This window comes from Protomyctophum parallelum (assembly GCF_964188405.1).
Source record: "Protomyctophum parallelum genome assembly, chromosome: 7".
Classification (NCBI taxonomy): domain Eukaryota; kingdom Metazoa; phylum Chordata; class Actinopteri; order Myctophiformes; family Myctophidae; genus Protomyctophum; species Protomyctophum parallelum.
Window position 1 is genome coordinate 48,139,646 of NC_139705.1, and position 17,916 is coordinate 48,157,561.

The following is a 17,916-nucleotide window of genomic DNA, read 5'->3' on the forward strand; positions in this document are numbered from 1 at the left end:
CCTTGGGGGACATGAATGCAGTGTGTTATTGTTTAACCCTCTAAGACCCAGCGTTGCTTTTTAGCAACAATTTTATTTAATTTAATTACTAAATTATTATTTTTTTCTGTTCTTTTTTCACCTAAACGTCATCAGTGATGTTCATTGCAATGCCATTTCAATGCCATTGGTCAAGATATTTGCATATAAATACCCCCCACAGAGGCTGAAATTCACACAAATAAGAAATGTCTGGACGATTTTGAACATTTTTTAACCTAAGACTTTTGACCTTTACCCTAATAAAAGTAGGTAAAATAATTGTAATATGTTTTTTTGTGATCATTAGAATGTCTAGAACATGTTTTATTCATTATTGTGAAAGATATCCCCCAAATGTAAATTATTAATTTATTATATTATTATATAATTATTATATAATTATTATACATTTTTCATCAAACTATTTTTTTTAACATATTTTTTAGTCTTAGTCCTAGTAGTACAAAGTAGTAGTAAGGTTGAAATCTATTTTTTGCAAGTAGAAATTAATGCGGGTGTTAGAGGGTTAAAACAAAACCATGCAGTCACAAGATGTATTTATATTGGTCAATGTTTGTTTAACAGTGCCCTAAATAATAAAAGTCCATGGCTGCCATATGACATCATTTCAAAAGGCAGACATTGGAAGGGCTATAGCTCCCCTGAATAATAATAACTACAAAAATGAAGTTTGAGAAAACGTCTGTGATACACTAAATGGAAGCCTTCGTTATCTCCCCAGCGTCTGCCGTCTGCTGCTGTCTGCTGCTGGTCGAGGAAGTTGTCAGTCTCTGAGGAGATATTTGGTCTCCTTTGTTTTGTCACTTATTCTGCACTTGGGGAAAATAAACATTGTTAAACTCTGCCCAACTGTGTTGCCTTAATTGCCATCCTTGATGCTACGTCGACTGCTATGTCTGCTACTGCTACGTCAAGCATACTCGTAAAGCACAGAGATGTGTCTAGGTGAAGGTTTCTCAAAGTGGGTGCAAATGTTGATAATATTTGGAGTTTATCCTTTTATCTTTTTAACCCTGTACTGTTGTTGTATCCGTTTTGCTTTGTTTTTTTTCTTATTAAAATCTGTTCCTAGTGTTCCTGTGTAAAGCGCTTTGGGTATATAGAAAAGCGCTATATAAATTTGAGCTATTATTATTATTATTAATATCACTTCAGTTTCACCAGCTATAGTGAAACGGACCTGCATGAGTTATTTTTAAATATAACACATCTCTTCGTCAAAAATAGCTTTTCCATTTGTCTCAATGGAAACGGATATTGTCTCAAGTTTTCCTCGTGACATACTGTATCTTAGGGTAAAATATTTACAATTATATTTACAACATGCCATAATATGACATAAATGATGTAAGGAGCTAAAAAGTAACAATGTAATGCATGGGTGCCATGGATGAAGAAGTTATTGAACGGAAGTTTGAGAACCACTGGTCTAGATCAGCTGTTCCCAAAGTGGGGTCCGGCGACCCCACTTTGGGAAAATTAACAGTTAAATGAACAGTGGTTTTACAATATAAATTGGGGTACCGGAGGTAGAAATGCCATTAAATCGGGGGTTAGGGTCCGTAGTCTAATGCGTGTGAAAATCGCTGCTAGAGCCGTAAAAATCTTCCCTCATCGGGGTCACTGGCACATGTTTTCAAATGGGGGGTCCGTGGCCTATAATACATGTTGATTTGGGGGTCCTTGACACGAAAAAGTTGGGGAACCACTGGTCTAGAGTCAGAGTCAGAGATGTCCTCATTCTACAGACTGCTGACAAAGCAGTGTTGCTACAGCTTCAGAAACATTTTGTCAACAAGTATCCCATCTTTCACAGAGTAATGTATTGGTCATAATGATGCAACTCCTACTGGAGATATACTGCTCATAGATAACAACCCCCGATGTACTGTAAGCAGTTAGCGCTGAGCTCAGCACAAACATCATTCTGACTTCTAGGCCTGAACAAAAAAATAGTTTTGGGTGCTTTCTGGAATCTGGAGAGATAACAAGTACACAGTCTGACACATTGCTGGTACAGTAGATTGACTATTTTCAGTGAAGGGATTTGGTATAGATAAAAGTACAGACACCTGGGGTCAGCAGTATTGTTACTCACAGGGTTAGTGGTAATCACAGGCACACACATTGTCCTTATTTCATATTTTTAAGTATATTTTTTATTTATTTGTATTAATGCCTTACTTCATCATACTACACTACAGCATCACACAAACGTGCAAAAATAGCCAACCAACCAGCTCATATATTTGCATATTCCTTTTTTCTGTGTATTTTATTTTACTGTGGTAATATTTAATCACTTATCAAGAGCTTGTATAACTATTTTGTAAGTAACTATTTTGTACATACAAGGTTTCCACCCTAAAGTGACGATATACTGTAGTGTAGGGTTTACAGAAAGAAATACATGATCCATGCATGCAGATACATTGCATCACTCTTTTCATATCGGGTCCATTATTTATTTGGCATTTGAGCCATTTGATGAGATTTAGCCTCTCAGACCCGAAACATAGAATATTCTGTTGTCGTTGGATTAGATTTTATCCACAATTCTATGCTGTATTAATGTTGTACCATAGGAGGGATAACAGTCAAACGTTGATCAAAATAACAATTCTTCTACTAAATTATTGTGAAGACTTATTTTAAATTCAGTAAGGCAGATGTTTAACAATAATTTAACTCTTGAGAGCATAATATTACAGGTCCATTTGGTTTCAGGTTACACTCTCAAGAGGTAAAAAAATCTATAAGAGTCCATTTGGTTACCTACTCTCCATCATTTAGCATGGGGACCACCTGGAACCCCCTCAAGGACCACTGGTGGTCCCCAGAACACTGAACTACTGAATCAAAGAGAACATTGATTTCTTTGTCAGTTTTACAAAAGGGCAATTAAATGATTCTTTGTCCAAGAGCTTATCATTATTCTGTATTTCATGGGAAAAAGGGCTCAAGGGTGCGTTTGAATTGGTAGAAACGACAATACTTCAAATCTAGTGGCGTAAACATAAAGTAACTACGCGTGTGTGTGTGTGTGTGTGTGTGTGTGTGTGTGTGTGTGTGTGTGTGTGTGTGTGTGCGCGTGCGTGCGTGCGTCTGTATAATTATGGTTCCTTATCGACTTAAAAAAACCCCCTATAATTCCTGTTTTGCCAATTAAATCGCCCTCCCCTAGTACTCAATGGCTCTCAGTAATTAAAGCAGCACTGCGCGTAGCGTTGTTCTCATGAATAAAATGTGTCCAATCTGTATGTTATTACAATATAACTTATACAATTGGAGTGGTTGTATCTATTAGCTCAATGGTAAAAGGGTCAGTACTTGTGCAGGAAAACGGGTTCAAATCCGGTGGTAGAAGAGGACATTTACATAGTGCAGCTTTAAACTCTAATCTAGCAGAATATTGTTTGAAATCAAGGACAAAATATACAAAATATGACACTCCTGTTGAATACATGTTTACGGATGATAGTGAGAGAATGACTTCACTTTGACCTGTGCTCTTTTATTTATTTATCTTTATTTCTCTATTTTATTTCTTTTCAAGTATTCTGAATATGCTTTTCAGTGCCTTTTTAATGCCTGGGAACCAGACAGAAATGTGTAAAGGACTTTGAATTGCTTTGTGTACATATTCTGTGTGTGTGCTTTTAGCCTACAGATACGCTCGGCTTGCCAGTTTTAAAAAACATTAAAAACATTCTCCGACATCAAAAAACGAATGAAGATGGTAAATCATACATCGGTACAGGAGTCATAAATGATTTCCGTATAGCCGGAGGGCTGAGCTATGATGTCTCTGACTCTCTGTCCCACAGTGGTTCTCAACCTCTTCTGGATCGGAGCCCAATAGAAGATCATTGTTAGTATCTAGATCTATAGATAGCCTGGGTCTTTATCCCATTCTGACCTGAGATCAGATTCATACGAGGTTTTCCACTGGACACACACTGGTCTGATGAACCCATTCTGACCCGATATCAGATTAAAAAAATGTCAGTCGTTCTTCGATTTTTCAAAAATGGCAGACCTACAAGCTCATATCGCGCCACTCGGTGGCGCGATATGAGCTGGGTTAGCTGGGTTATTGATCCCACTGAGTCACCAAGAGGCAGCACAGCAGTTAGTGTCACAGATACAGAGTAAGAAAAGTAGGTATAAAAGTTGCAGATCTACAAGCTCACATGGGCTATTTTTTTAATTGCCAAAGTACGTAGGAGCAAACTTGAGTCCTAAATGTACTTCCACCACTGGTTGAGAAGCACTGCCATAAATGTTTTCCTGATGTCTACAGCGGAGAGGTGTGTTCTTCATGCTGCCAGCAGAGGAACACACCTTTTGACAGAGTTCCCGCCAGCGTAGCTTCATTTCATATTCCCATGGTATTATTATTATTATTATTATTGCTACCGGTCCATGATTCCATAAACCCTGCTACACAAAAAGGAATAAATCATGGCAAAAAGCTGTATGATCTGGCCTGGGCCATGGCTCAGCGGTCCAGGCACCTTGGCTGGTAATCCAGTCGCAGTGTGCCGCGGGTTCGACTCCCGATCCCGACGGCCTTTACTGCATGTCTCCCCCCCCCCCATCTCTCTCTCCCCATTTCCTGACAGCCTACTTACTGTCTGTCCCTCCATAAAATAAAGGCGAAAGCCACAAAAAAAAACATTTAAAAAATAAAAAAGTCAGAACACGAAAGTTGTTCGGCATGAGGAGACGTATACTGTATCATGTGTATCAAAGTGACGTATTTGTGTATCAAAAACGGTCAAATGGTTCATGAGCTATGCGCGTTCAAAGTTTGCATTTTCAATTTAATGCTATAGCGCTACCCTTTGGCCAATGGTCGTGGGCTTCGCATCCTCACAGTTTGGCATGGCCCTATACCATATTGCAGAGTTTTGCTAAAACTGCTATTTTTGGCGGAAGGAGATCGAAGAAGGAGGAAAAAAATTGACAAAAACAATAAGGGACCAAGGTCCCTTCGGGACTGGCTTGGTCCCTTAATAATAATAACAAAAGCACTTTCCATGGACACACGGCCAAAGATCAGACATTCCATTCCAGACTAGGAAGGACTCATATGTATACATCAGTGATGCTGTACTTCTAGTCCACAGAGCGGTATGTAAATGTCTGCTTTAATAATAATAACAAAATAACTTTCCATGGACACACGGCCAAAGATCAGACATTCCATTCCAGACTAGGAAGGACTCATAACATATACATCAGTAAAGCTGTTCCTTCTAGTCCACAGAGCTGTATGTAAATGTCTGCTTTAAGTGTGTCATCCATACAGACTGTCACTGTGCAGGAGATTATTCCTGAAGCCATTATTCTTTCCATGCAGTGTTTTCTGTGTGTTGCTATATTTAGACAGAACAAGGAGAGAGAAAGGAGACCCAACGGGCCTCCGATCATGACCCCATATAGATTTAGATCAGGGCTCATCAATCTCAAATCACACTGTCGTCCACCGGCTGATTCGGTCTGGCTTTAGCCAGGCTACATCAATATGTCCGTACGCGGACAAAATGTGTCAATGGCAAAGACTTGCCCAATTTTATTACACAGCATTATAATGTTCTTATCTTGATCATAAGACCCAATTACTTTGGATGTCAAGTCTCAAGGTTTTCTTATTTTTTTAATTGAAATGTTTATTTGAATAAAGCAATTAAAAAAAAACCCAAGCAGTACAAAATAATAAAATAAAGCTAATTCAAAAGGAGTGAGAAGAAGCATAGCTTATTGCTCCCACCCCCTTTCCATCAATACTAAATATCATTCAATAATCTATTCAATACTATAACTAAATCTGTGATATCTATCTATGCATACAAATTCTTCACAGTATGTATGACCCTGATTCACTATTAGGGCTCCGATCTCTTTTTTTGGGATTTAGAAAGTGTTTTTTAGATCAGCCTCAGGTCTAAATGGGTTAAAGGAGTCCAGTGTACTAGTTCTCAGGTCCACCAGGGACTCTCAGAGTTCAATTAACACTGAGGGCCCCATTTCAGTCACGACTCGACAATTATCGCCTAGCGCAATGTGTTAAACTTGCACTGTAGGTGTGCATGTGTGCGTGCGTGCGTGCGTGCGTGCGTGTGTGTGCGCGTGCGCGTGCGTGTGCGTGTGCGTGTGTGTGTGTACCTCCGCAGTGGGCCAGGCCGTACAGCACATAGCCTTTGTGACACAGACACTGGAAGCTGCCCGCTGAGTTCACACAGGAGTGGTCACAGGCACGGTCGAACGAGCACTCGTCGATGTCTGGTGAGAGAGAGAGAGAGAGAGAGAGAGAGAGAAGTGATGATTTAGAGTTGAAGCCTAGGACGCATCAAATTCCAACACACATTGCTAGTTTGGGATGCGTCAGGATAGAAGACAGGGTTAAGCAAATAGCAAAGGGATTGGTATCTAAGATACTCAAGAGAGACAGTGCCCTCATACCGGTCTAACAACCAGTGGGAGCACTTCTGGTAACCCTCAAATTTAGCACAAATATTTTCGTTCTATTGACCAAAATGAGGAATATGCCCTGACACCATCCATTAATCATCACTGGATGTGAAGGCTTCTTTCAAAAAGCATCCGTGGAGGAAGATATTTACTCCCCTTGAAATGAGGGTCCATAAACTGATACTGTTTCCCCATTTCCTCCTCTGTAAATATAGCTATTTGGATTTGTTGATGACATGTATTAATGTCTGTTGAGTGACGGCTCCGCGGTATAGCTCTGGCAATAATTTTAAACCACTTTCACCCCTGGGTAGAATAGACATCATTGACTTCTTATCCACCGGTGCACTTTTCCATTTCAATGCAGCGAACAAGGACTTCGGAAAGAAAGACTCCGCTCTGCTCAAGCTCTGAATGGACCTGCTGCAAGACGCTGTCAGTCACTTCCCCTGTTCACCGCCTTGCAAATATTATTACTGTATAATGTATATTCTCATAACCAGAACAGTTACGTTTCAGGAAATGGAAAAAAATTGATCCAGTGCAGTTATTATTGTCTCCACCAGGCCGAAGGCATGTGGGGAGAGTATGTTTTGCACTCCATCCGTCCGTGTGTCCGTGTGTCCGTCCGTCCGTCCGTCCGTCCGTGAGCAGCTAATCTCGGCCACCGTTAACCCGATCGATGCCAAATTTTGCACACACACTCCCTGGATGCCAACGATGAACCTCTGCCCCAAACTTTCCACAACGACCTGTTATAGCGCCACCAGGAGGCCGCTTTGTGCAAAACAAGTTTTTGCACAGTACACCTACAGATTTTGTTCAAACATCACGCAAATTGGTACACAGTCTCTCTAGAGCCATTCAACGAAACCGGTCTTTCAGATTTCTCACACTCCATCCTGATTGGTTAAGATTGGCTTCCAAAATTCACAGGAGTGCTCAGTTTCAAACAAAATGCTGCAAATCATGAGCACATCGCGTGATTTCCGTGAAATTGTGCACCCACATTCCCACTAGGCCGAGGACGAAATGCCACATGAACAATTTCAACTCAGACTCAAGGTGGCGCTATAACTGGCCGAAAAGTGTTTTTACCTCTAACTGCACGGATCTGTGGATAACTTTGTATGCCAACTCCCTAGAGGCCAAGGAAAAACCTTTGCCTGGAATTTTTCACATCTGCTCTTTATAGCGCCACCAGGAGGCCGACATATGTAAAACACATTTTCTATTATTACTCCTTCAGATTTTATCCAAATTTCACGCAAATCGGTATACACTATCTCCATAGTCATGTGATCAACACGGAGCGGCACCATTTCCCATCTTCCATCCTGTTTGGCTAAGATTGGCTTCCAAAGCTCACACGATTCGTCCATTTCGAAAAAAGGCCACAAATCACAAACACAGTGTGCAATTTCCGTTAAATTATACACGCACATTTTCACTAGGCCGAAGACGACATGCCACAATTTTTTCCTCAAAATCAGCCTCACGGTGGCGCTATAACAGGCCAATTCCTGTTTTTAGCTATAACTGCATCGATCTGTATACAACTTATGTATGCACACATGGAAAAACATTGTACCTGCATCCCTCCAACACGAACCTCCGGCCCAAATCTTCCTCAAAAGCCTGTTATAGCGCCACCATGAGGCCACAACCTGACCTGCCCTGGTGGAGACCTGTGCCGATTGCCACTTTGTCTAGTTATTATTATGTTATTATTCAGACTACGTGACTTGGCATGCGGCGCGAGTCGGACCAACACGCTGTCGGCATAATGACACAGCGATGGGTTATCTGCACGCTGTGGGGATAATGACACAGTGATGGGTTATCTGCACGCTGTGGGGATAATGACACAGCGATGGGTTATCTGCACGCTGTGGGGATAATGACACAGTGATGGGTTATCTGCACGCTGTGGGGATAATGACACAGCGATGGGTTATCTGCACGCTGTGGGGATAATGACACAGCGATGGGTTATCTGCACGCTGTGGGGATAATGACACAGCGATGGGCTATCTGCACGCTGTGGGGATAATGACACAGCGATGGGTTATCTGCACGCTGTGGGGATAATGACACAGCGATGGGTTATCTGCACGCTGTGGGGATAATGACACAGCGATGGGTTATCTGCACGCTGTGGGGATAATGACACAGCGATGGGTTATCTGCACGCTGTGTTTGAAGTTGGTCGGTCGATCGGCCAGTCGGTTCTCCGCACGCACGCACGCAGAGTGACATAGTGTAGTGTGACATTGACTAACAGTTAGTTTATGTCAGGCTAAGGGCCGATTCATACTCCTATTTTACCGCTGTAGTGCCAAAATGATTTTGGCTCGTCAGAAGAGCCGACTTTAGGATGGTACCCCCCCCGAACCTCAAATGACGTCACATTGTAGGCTCTACAGAGCCGAACCGACTTTTATTCGGCTCTAAAATAGGAGTATGAATCGGCCAGAGAATGAAACCTTTTCACTTCAATGCTTCACCGCTCTCTTTCACAAGAGCGACTATCAGCTTTCAGAGAGGCGGACAGAACGGCCTGGACATGAATAAAAAAGCTCCTAAATTGTTTTATTGCAGCAATCTGGCAAAAGGGAGACGGCGTAGTTTCATTGATCAAGGTAATGTGGAGGTGATTCAACTGGCTGTTTCAATTTATGTTTAATAAGAAATATTACAGGCTTTAACCCATTCTGAACGGGAACCCATTTTGGTGTCGGCATCATGTTATGCTTTAGCTATTGAAAAATAGCAGATCTACAAGCTCGTATCGCGCCACCGAGCTTGTAGATCTGATATTTTTGAAAAATCAAAGAACGACTGACATTTTTTAGAATCTGATCTCAGGTCAGAATGGGTTCATCAGACCAGTGTGTGTCCAGTGGAAACCTCGTTATGAATCTGATCTCAGGTCAGAATGGGTTAAAATGCGGCCTGATATCGCTCTCTATGTGGGGGGGGGGGGGAGCTGAATGGTTTCAAACATAAAATATGCTTTTTTGGGAGTCTGACACATCGGTTCAAACCGTTCAATATTCAGAGGTCAATACCAAGCACAGGAGTCCATGACTCACCATGACAACACCACACTCACAGTCCACTCACAGTCCGCATGCGCACACACACACACACACACACACACACACACACACACACACACACACACACACACACACACACACACACACACACACACACACACACACACACACACACACACACACACACAACACACACACACACACACAGCAACAGTGTTTTTGTAAGGCAGCAGCACAGTGGGCTGCATACAGACAGACGTCAGCTATTCCAAAAGTTAATGTAATGTAATCAGAATATAGAGCAAACCGTGAATAAAACAATAGGCTCTATCTATATGCACAGCGGGAAGAAACTGGGCAGGTGTTGAGTGTTGACCAATGACACCAATGAAGTCTCTGTTCCGTTCTGCATGGTCAAACGGAGTCGGATGCCGATGTTGTGCATGTTTTGGCTCACTGGAAACACTCCAGTGGGTCTGGAGGTCCAGGGAAATACAGGGTTCCATGAGGAGGGTTCCAAATGATGCCGGGTGAGTTACAATTTTATTTTAATATAAAAATGTATTTTTGCACCTGCCACTTGAATTAAGGTGACTTGATTGACATAAAAAAGTGCCTGTCAGCTCAAACCCACAATGCAAGTCTTTGTTTTCAAGTGTGTTGCGAAACAGATAGTCAGTAGCATATATACAGTATATTTTAAAACTTTACCAGTTCCATTTCCTCCCCTCCTCCCCTTTATTTCTCAAGTGCGCCGCTAGCTTTTTTGGTGGGTAGATCTTGTTGAGCTCGTCATTTTGAAAGTAGCTCGCAAGTCAAAATCACACCAGTGTGAACCCAAGTGGTGCAACTCCCGTCTATTGGTTCTCTGTATTGTTCCAATTTGTATCGTTCCAATTTCTTCTCTGTATCGTTCCAATTTCTTCTCTGTATCGTTTGCGTCCAGCAGGTGGCAGCCATGTCACATACTTCTGTCGTTCCAATTTCACGCATGCGCACACCACTCATGCTCACACAGGTTACAGGTACATCACAAACAGGTACACAGCTACACGGACATTGCATGCTGGATGTAGAAGTGGTTGCACCACTTAAAAAAGTGTGGGCACCCCTGGTGTATAGGGATGGAACCACTCAGAGGACCACGTTACTGTGCTACACCTTTCAGGCGGGTGTCCGCGCGGGTCATTCACATTCCATTAAGACCAGACGCACGACAGGCTTCTTTTCACTGACTGTGAAACACAACGTCACAAACCAACGCGTCATCAGATAGATCTGAGGTCAAAAGTTTGCGAGCCCTTATTTACCGCCGTGGCTCTCTAGGACGCGGCGTAACAGCATGCAGGGATCCGCTATACGGATGTCTACGTGCAGCGTGTCCACGGCCAGAGGAGCAGACACACAGTAGCGCTGTTGTTATCCCATTCTGACCTGAGATCAGATTCATACCAGGTTTCCACTGGACAACACACTGGTCTGATTAACCCATTCTGACCTGAGATCAGATTCTAAAAATGTCAGTCGTTCTTCGATTTTTCAAAAATAGCAGACCTACAAGCTCGTTATGAGCTTGTAGATCTGCTATTTTTCAATAGGTAAAGTATAACATGATGCTAACACCAAAATGGGTGCCCGGTCAGAATGGGTTATACTGCTTCGCTCGATCAGAACATCTGATCTCTCCGAGTACAGTTATGAGCAGCTCTGTCACTGCTATGATCATCTGTGATGATATGTCACCCTGTTAGGAGGACGGATATCATTCATCATCCACGTCAGGCTGAAACCTCGTATGTTGTTCACGGAGCGATACGGAAGCTCTGAAAATGATCCAACTGTTCAACTGCTGCAACAACTGAACATTTTGTTCAAAGATTGTTGGACAACAACTTCAGAGACTTTATACATCCACGTATGATAACAGCATCCTAAGGTTAGCAAGGAATATCACCTCTAATACTAGGCATGTGTTGTATGGAGAATATAGGTTGCTGCCTTCAGGAAGGAGATATGGTGTACCAGCATACAATAAGGTCAGACTAAAGAGGTCCTTTGACCACCAGTCGACCTTGAGGCTTAATCAGGAGTTGTAGTAGCCACGGGGTAATCTAAGCGGTGGATATTGCTCTTCTCTTCATGTCTTTATGTATGTAAATGGTCTTGTTCTTTGTGTTATGTCAAATGTGTGTATGTGTTCTGCATATACTTGGCTGCTGTGTCGCAAGACAAATTTCAGTGTGAACTGAAGTACTATATCATATCATTATCATATCATTATCATATCATTATCATTATCATATCATTATCATATCATATCATTATCATATCATATCCGGGGGTAAAGCACATGTGGAGCGTCCTCCTACCACTTATTCCGTTTGTTTTAGTCGACGAAACAACATATGGAACAACATATTTTCAGACGGGGGTCGGCGGCCAAATTCATATAATTTTTGGGGGTCCTTGACATGAAAAAGGTTGAGCATCAATGACATAGAAACATAGGTTTTTTTCAGAAAACTGTGAGGATTTAGAAGACATTTGTAGAAGCGTTCCCAGGTCAAAATGGTATAGTAGATACAAGCTTTCTTGTCTGACAGTGATGCTATCAAACAGACAGGCTGGATGGGCGTTTTGCTTACAGTTGTGCTTCCTCACCTATTCCAGGTCTTATTTCACAACCTAACAGCACCACTCCAAAATAACAATCAGGGAGAAACGCAAATAAGGTTTTTATTTAACGATAGACCAACTGAGACAATGAAGGACAATGACTGTTTACCAATGACTGTCTGTTTACCAATTTACTGTTTACACTGAAGAGATAAGAGCCTTTTTATCATCTCAGATTGCTGCCGGCCCGCTTCTGGAAGAGAGAAGACAACTTGGATCTTGATAAGGGGGGAAACTCCCACACAATGAATGCCCTTATGAGAATTAGACGCGAGTACAAGTACAAAAGCATAGGGAGCTACAGTAAATGTACCCCTTACCGTATTTTACTATTTAAAAAAAACATTGTAAAAGAGTTCAAACTGCCAATCTACTGGAAATTGTAAATACTTAAGTAAAGTAAACTAAATACATGTAACTTTCCTCTTACCCACGATTTGAACCCATATATCTTGCCAAGCGCTGATTATTATTAGGCTATTATTATTTTTCTAATTTTTCTTTGCTCAGGGGATGTATTAAATCTCGACGTTCAGATTCAACCTTTGTGTCAAACCAGAAACAGGGTCGTGTCAAAGGTCATGTCTCAATAGAAGAGCAGGGAGACACAATGCAAGTTATATTAAAGGTTTTATGACATTCATTTTCATTTATTTTTCTTTTTCTTTTTTCTTTTAGGTTTTATGACCTCAATTACACCCAAAAAACCTGAACATTCAGTGGATTTTCTGTGGTCTGAAGTTTTCTTTGGGGTTTTTTGGGCCTTTTGAGCTACAATGAAAACAGGCAACACAGTGAAACAGTGACATCTGCTGTCAAATCCCATTGACATATATGGGATTTGCAGTAAGTGATGTCACTTACTGCCGGCAAATCAGAGCACCTGTTTGAGCCAGAAAACCCCAGATCACAGAAAATCTACTGAATGTTAAAAGTTCATGTTTTTTGGGTGCAATTGAGATTAGAAAACCTAAAAAAAAACAAGAACAGTTCCAAAACCTTTTTTTTAATGTCACAATCCCTTTAACGTACTCTACCGACCACCATACAGATTGGACAAAATCACATGTTATTCACTCATTAAAAAGGTTACATACGTAGTGCTGCATTAACCCATTTTGGTGTTTTAAACATGTTATAATTTAGCCATTATCATTAATTTAGCCAAAATAGCAGATCGGTGGCGCACTATGAGCTTGTAGGTCTGCTATTTTTGAAATTTTGTGAAAATGGTGGCACACATATATATTTTTAACAGAAATCTTTGCTTCTGGGGACAACATATTTTCAGATGGGGGGGTCGGAAACCAATTGCATATAATTTTTGGGGTCCAATTGACATGAAATATTGAGCACCACTAATACAGAAAACATACTGTAGGTATTTAAAAAAACTCAAGAGTTTAAAATATTTTTTTTTTAATGTTGACGTCAGGCCTAAATGGGTTAAGTACAGTACTTGTACTTCATGTACTTAGTTACTTTCCACCACTGGGGGGAAGGGGGGGGGGGGGGAGGTGAGGAATGCTGCGAGGCGCTACCTTCACACTGGGCCGGGCCCAGACGTGCCCGGTCCCGTCCCGTCCTCCACTATAGGCTGACGGGCCTACGGTGGGGCTGTGCTGACAAAGCCAAGGGAAACACCATGACTGTTCAAACCCAGATACACACACACACACACACACACACACACACACACACACACACACACACACACACACACACACACTCAGACACCTCACATGCACCCTGCATACACACACACACACCCTGACACCTCACATGCACCCTGCATACACACACACACACCCTGTGACACCTCACATGCACCTTGCATACACACACACACACACACATCCTGACACCTCACATGCACCCTGCATACACACACACACCCTGACACCTCACATGCACCCTGCATACACACACACACATCCTGACACCTCACATGCACCCTGCAGTGGAAGAAGAACAGCCCCAAACTAATGTACACAGACAGTAGTTTACATGTTGTTCTGTTCTTTTGGCAGGGTTAGACGCCAGCCACCGATAATATAAACCCCCCAAACTAATGTCCACAGACAGTAGTTTACATGTTGTTCTGTTCTTTTGGCAGGGTTAGACGCCAGCCACCGATAATATAAACCCCCCCAAACTAATGTCCACAGACAGTAGTTTACATGTTGTTCTGTTCTTTTGGCAGGGTTAGACGCCAGCCGCCGATAATATAAACCCCCCAAACTAATGTCCACAGACAGTAGTTTACATGTTGTTCTGTTCTTTTGGCAGGGTTGACGCCAGCCGCCGATAATATAAACCCCCCAAACGAATGTCCACAGACAGTAGTTTACATGTTGTTCTGTTCTTTTGGCAGGGTTGACGCCAGCCACCGATAATATAAACCCCCCAAACTAATGTCCACAGACAGTAGTTTACATGTTGTTCTGTTCTTTTGGCAGGGTTAGACGCCAGCCGCCGATAATATAAACCCCCCAAACTAATGTCCACAGACAGTAGTTAACATGTTGTTCTGTTCTTTTGGCAGGGTTAGACGCCAGCCGCCGATAATATAAACCCCCCAAACTAATGTCCACAGACAGTAGTTTACATGTTGTTCTGTTCTTTTGGCAGGGTTGACCCCAGCCGCCGATAATATAAACCCCCCAAACTAATGTCCACAGACAGTAGTTTACATGTTGTTCTGTTCTTTTGGCAGGGTTAGACGCCAGCCACCGATAATATAAACCCCCCAAACTAATGTCCACAGACAGTAGTTTACATGTTGTTCTGTTCTTTTGGCAGGGTTGACGCCAGCCGCCGATAATATAAACCCCCCAAACTAATGTCCACAGACAGTAGTTTACATGTTGTTCTGTTCTTTTGGCAGGGTTAGACGCCAGCCGCCGATAATATAAACCCCCCAAAGTCCCAAACTAATGTCCACAGACAGTAGTTTACATGTTGTTCTGTTCTTTTGGCAGGGTTAGACGCCAGCCACAGATAATATAAACCCCCCAAACTAATGTCCACAGACAGTAGTTTACATGTTGTTCTGTTCTTTTGGCAGAGGGTTAGACGCCAGCCGCCGATAATATAAACCCCCCAAACTAATGTCCACAGACAGTAGTTTACATGTTGTTCTGTTCTTTTGGCAGGGTTAGACGCCAGCCGCCGATAATTTAAACCCCCCAAGCAATCTCATGTCGAAGATGAAAAGGCTGAGGTTGCAAATTCCATGCGGGTTATTATAATAACTTGTTGCTGTCGGCCCCGGAAACCTCTCATGTCCATATTTAGCGTTTTTGTGTTATATATTCTTTTTTATTTTATTTTATTATTATTTTTGTTTTTGTTTGTTAACGCCCTACTTGTTCATACTATACAGAGTCACGGAAATGATTTCCAAAGTGGCAGATCTACAAGCTCGAAACGCAGTGCAGCAAATCGGCACATTTTGAGCTTTTTCTGTTTTGGATATCATTTTATGATTAGATGCTATTCATTCTATAGACTTGTGTTTGCAGTGTACCGTAGATGGCAACATATGACAAGCATTCTGAGACCCTTGGGGTCTTTGACAGGGGGTCCTGGGACCCCTTCAGGGCAATGGTTCTCAAAGCGTTACAGAAATAATTTCAGTGAACCACCGTTACTGTGAGAGTGCACACATGGAACCGAATTGGACGTGTTAAGGTTCCATTTGGTTCCATTTGTAAATTGCTCCACACTCAGAGTTACAGACTATAACCAAGGAACCGTGAGGGTCCCTTACTCAGAGTATGATAGGTACTTTATTTTAGTTTTTGCACATTAACCTCTTGAACTCCCTCGAACCCCTTTCGTAATGGTCTCCTCAATCAGAAGTTATGAGGTGCAAATTGCAATGTCTTCTGCATCTTCACCCACTGTCAGCTTGTGGATCGGCAAAGACGTTTGGCTTGGAAGTGGAAACAAAAGAGCAGACCAAGTACCAACTCAAGTACTAATATTCGTCTAAAGGGCCGTCTAAAAATGCGATAAAAAACGTCTAAAATGAAAGTTTTTTTAGATGTCTATTCTTAGATTAGACTTTCATTAGCGGTTGATTAGACGTCTATATATATAAACAGTCTATATATAGACGTTTAAACAACCGCTAATCGTCTAAAAAAACTTACATTTTTAGACGTTTTTTATCCCATTTTTAGACGCACGTCTAATAGCCGGCTATTGCTCAGTGGGTATTTAACACTTACTCTCGCTAACGGCACCTTTACGCAATGTTCTATTGTGTGTGCTGCTCTTGCAACAACCCCACCCCCCACCCCCAAAAGCACTGCAGTCATTATTACTATGATTAAAGTAATTATGTCAGTGATAGAGACACGCCTACTGCAGACAGGGACGACTCTACAGAAACAGGATTAATTGAGAGGAATTTGGACTTTTATTGTCGGGGCGTGTTGCTCTCGCTCCCACTTGGCCTGTCTGTCATTTCAGTGCAGGAGAGCACGGGGCGGGCGAGGTATGATGTGAATGTGTGTGTGTGTGTGAGCGCGCGCGCGTGTGTGTGCGTGTTAGAGAGAGAGAGAGAGAGAGAGAGAGGAGTAGTTTATTAAAACTTCAGTTACTGTATGTAGATATATTATTACTACTATATGTTATACTTTGAAAATAACGGATCTACAATCTCACAATGTGGGCAACAACATCATGAGCCTCTAGTGTAGATCTGCTATTTTCGAAAGAGTGATTTTATTTGAAAAGTTGAAAAATCTCAAGTACTTTTAATTTGGTACTGCCATGTACAGTACATCTCGATTCCAATACCTCTACTCTGGTCAAATGTTGAATACAGGCCTTTAACTTCTAACAGAGTATTTCTACATTTACTTTTACTTAAGTAAACTTCCACCACTGCAGGTGAGTCAGTGCAGTGTGTGTGTGTGTGTGTGTGTGTGTGTGTGTTGTGGGTAAGCGGTGAGGTGCGGCGCACCAGAGCGTGTTACTTCTGACACCGCCTCACTCAACGCCGCGACGTTAGCCAAAACCCCTTCAAACTGAAGACAAAACAACAGCGCTACACACAACATGCTACAGTGTGTCAAAGAAACACCACGCTAAAACAAAACCAGCTAGCCTGTCAAAACTACACAACGCCACTAAACAAGCTACAGTGTGTCAAAAGACTGCAAAACAAACTACAGTGTGTCGACGACTACGAAACAAGCTAGTGTGTCGACGACTACGAACCAACTGCTACAGTGTTTCAAAGCAACATGGAGAGAGAGAGCGCTGCATGCCGCCAGGCCTCCGCGTGGCTGAGGTGATGACGGCAAGAAACTGTGGTCTACATTCCCATGTCGACGCTCACACGTTTATGGGTTTAAACTTTAAAGGGATAGTTCACCCACAAAATGACGCGATCTCCCCCCTCCTAGTAATAGCGCTCTATGCGCAGCAGCAGCAGCCATATTTGAAAGAAATGTCCTTCACAGGCGTTGCCAATGATGCTTGCATCTGTTCCATTGTGGTCAAATAGAGTCAGGGTGCTGACATTGTGCATGTTGGCCCACTGGAAACGGGGTTTTTGAGGGGGTTAAATGGCCCCTTACGGGGATATATACTGTAAGCGTGTACAAATGGAACCAAATGGGCCTGTAAAGGCTGACATACAAAT

General features: G+C 42.2%; 1 protein-coding gene across 3 annotated transcripts in view; it reads right to left on the bottom strand.

The window, feature by feature from the left end:
- scube3 (signal peptide, CUB domain, EGF-like 3) overlaps positions 1-17,916 on the bottom strand; it is a 252,461-nt gene that overhangs the window by 24,714 nt on the left and 209,831 nt on the right. For all 3 annotated transcript variants that reach the window (XM_083769221.1, XM_083769219.1, XM_083769220.1), the window contains one exon: positions 6,214-6,330. In XM_083769221.1, coding sequence (XP_083625347.1) covers positions 6,214-6,330 — 117 coding nt within the window. The remainder of the gene's footprint in view (positions 1-6,213; positions 6,331-17,916) is intronic.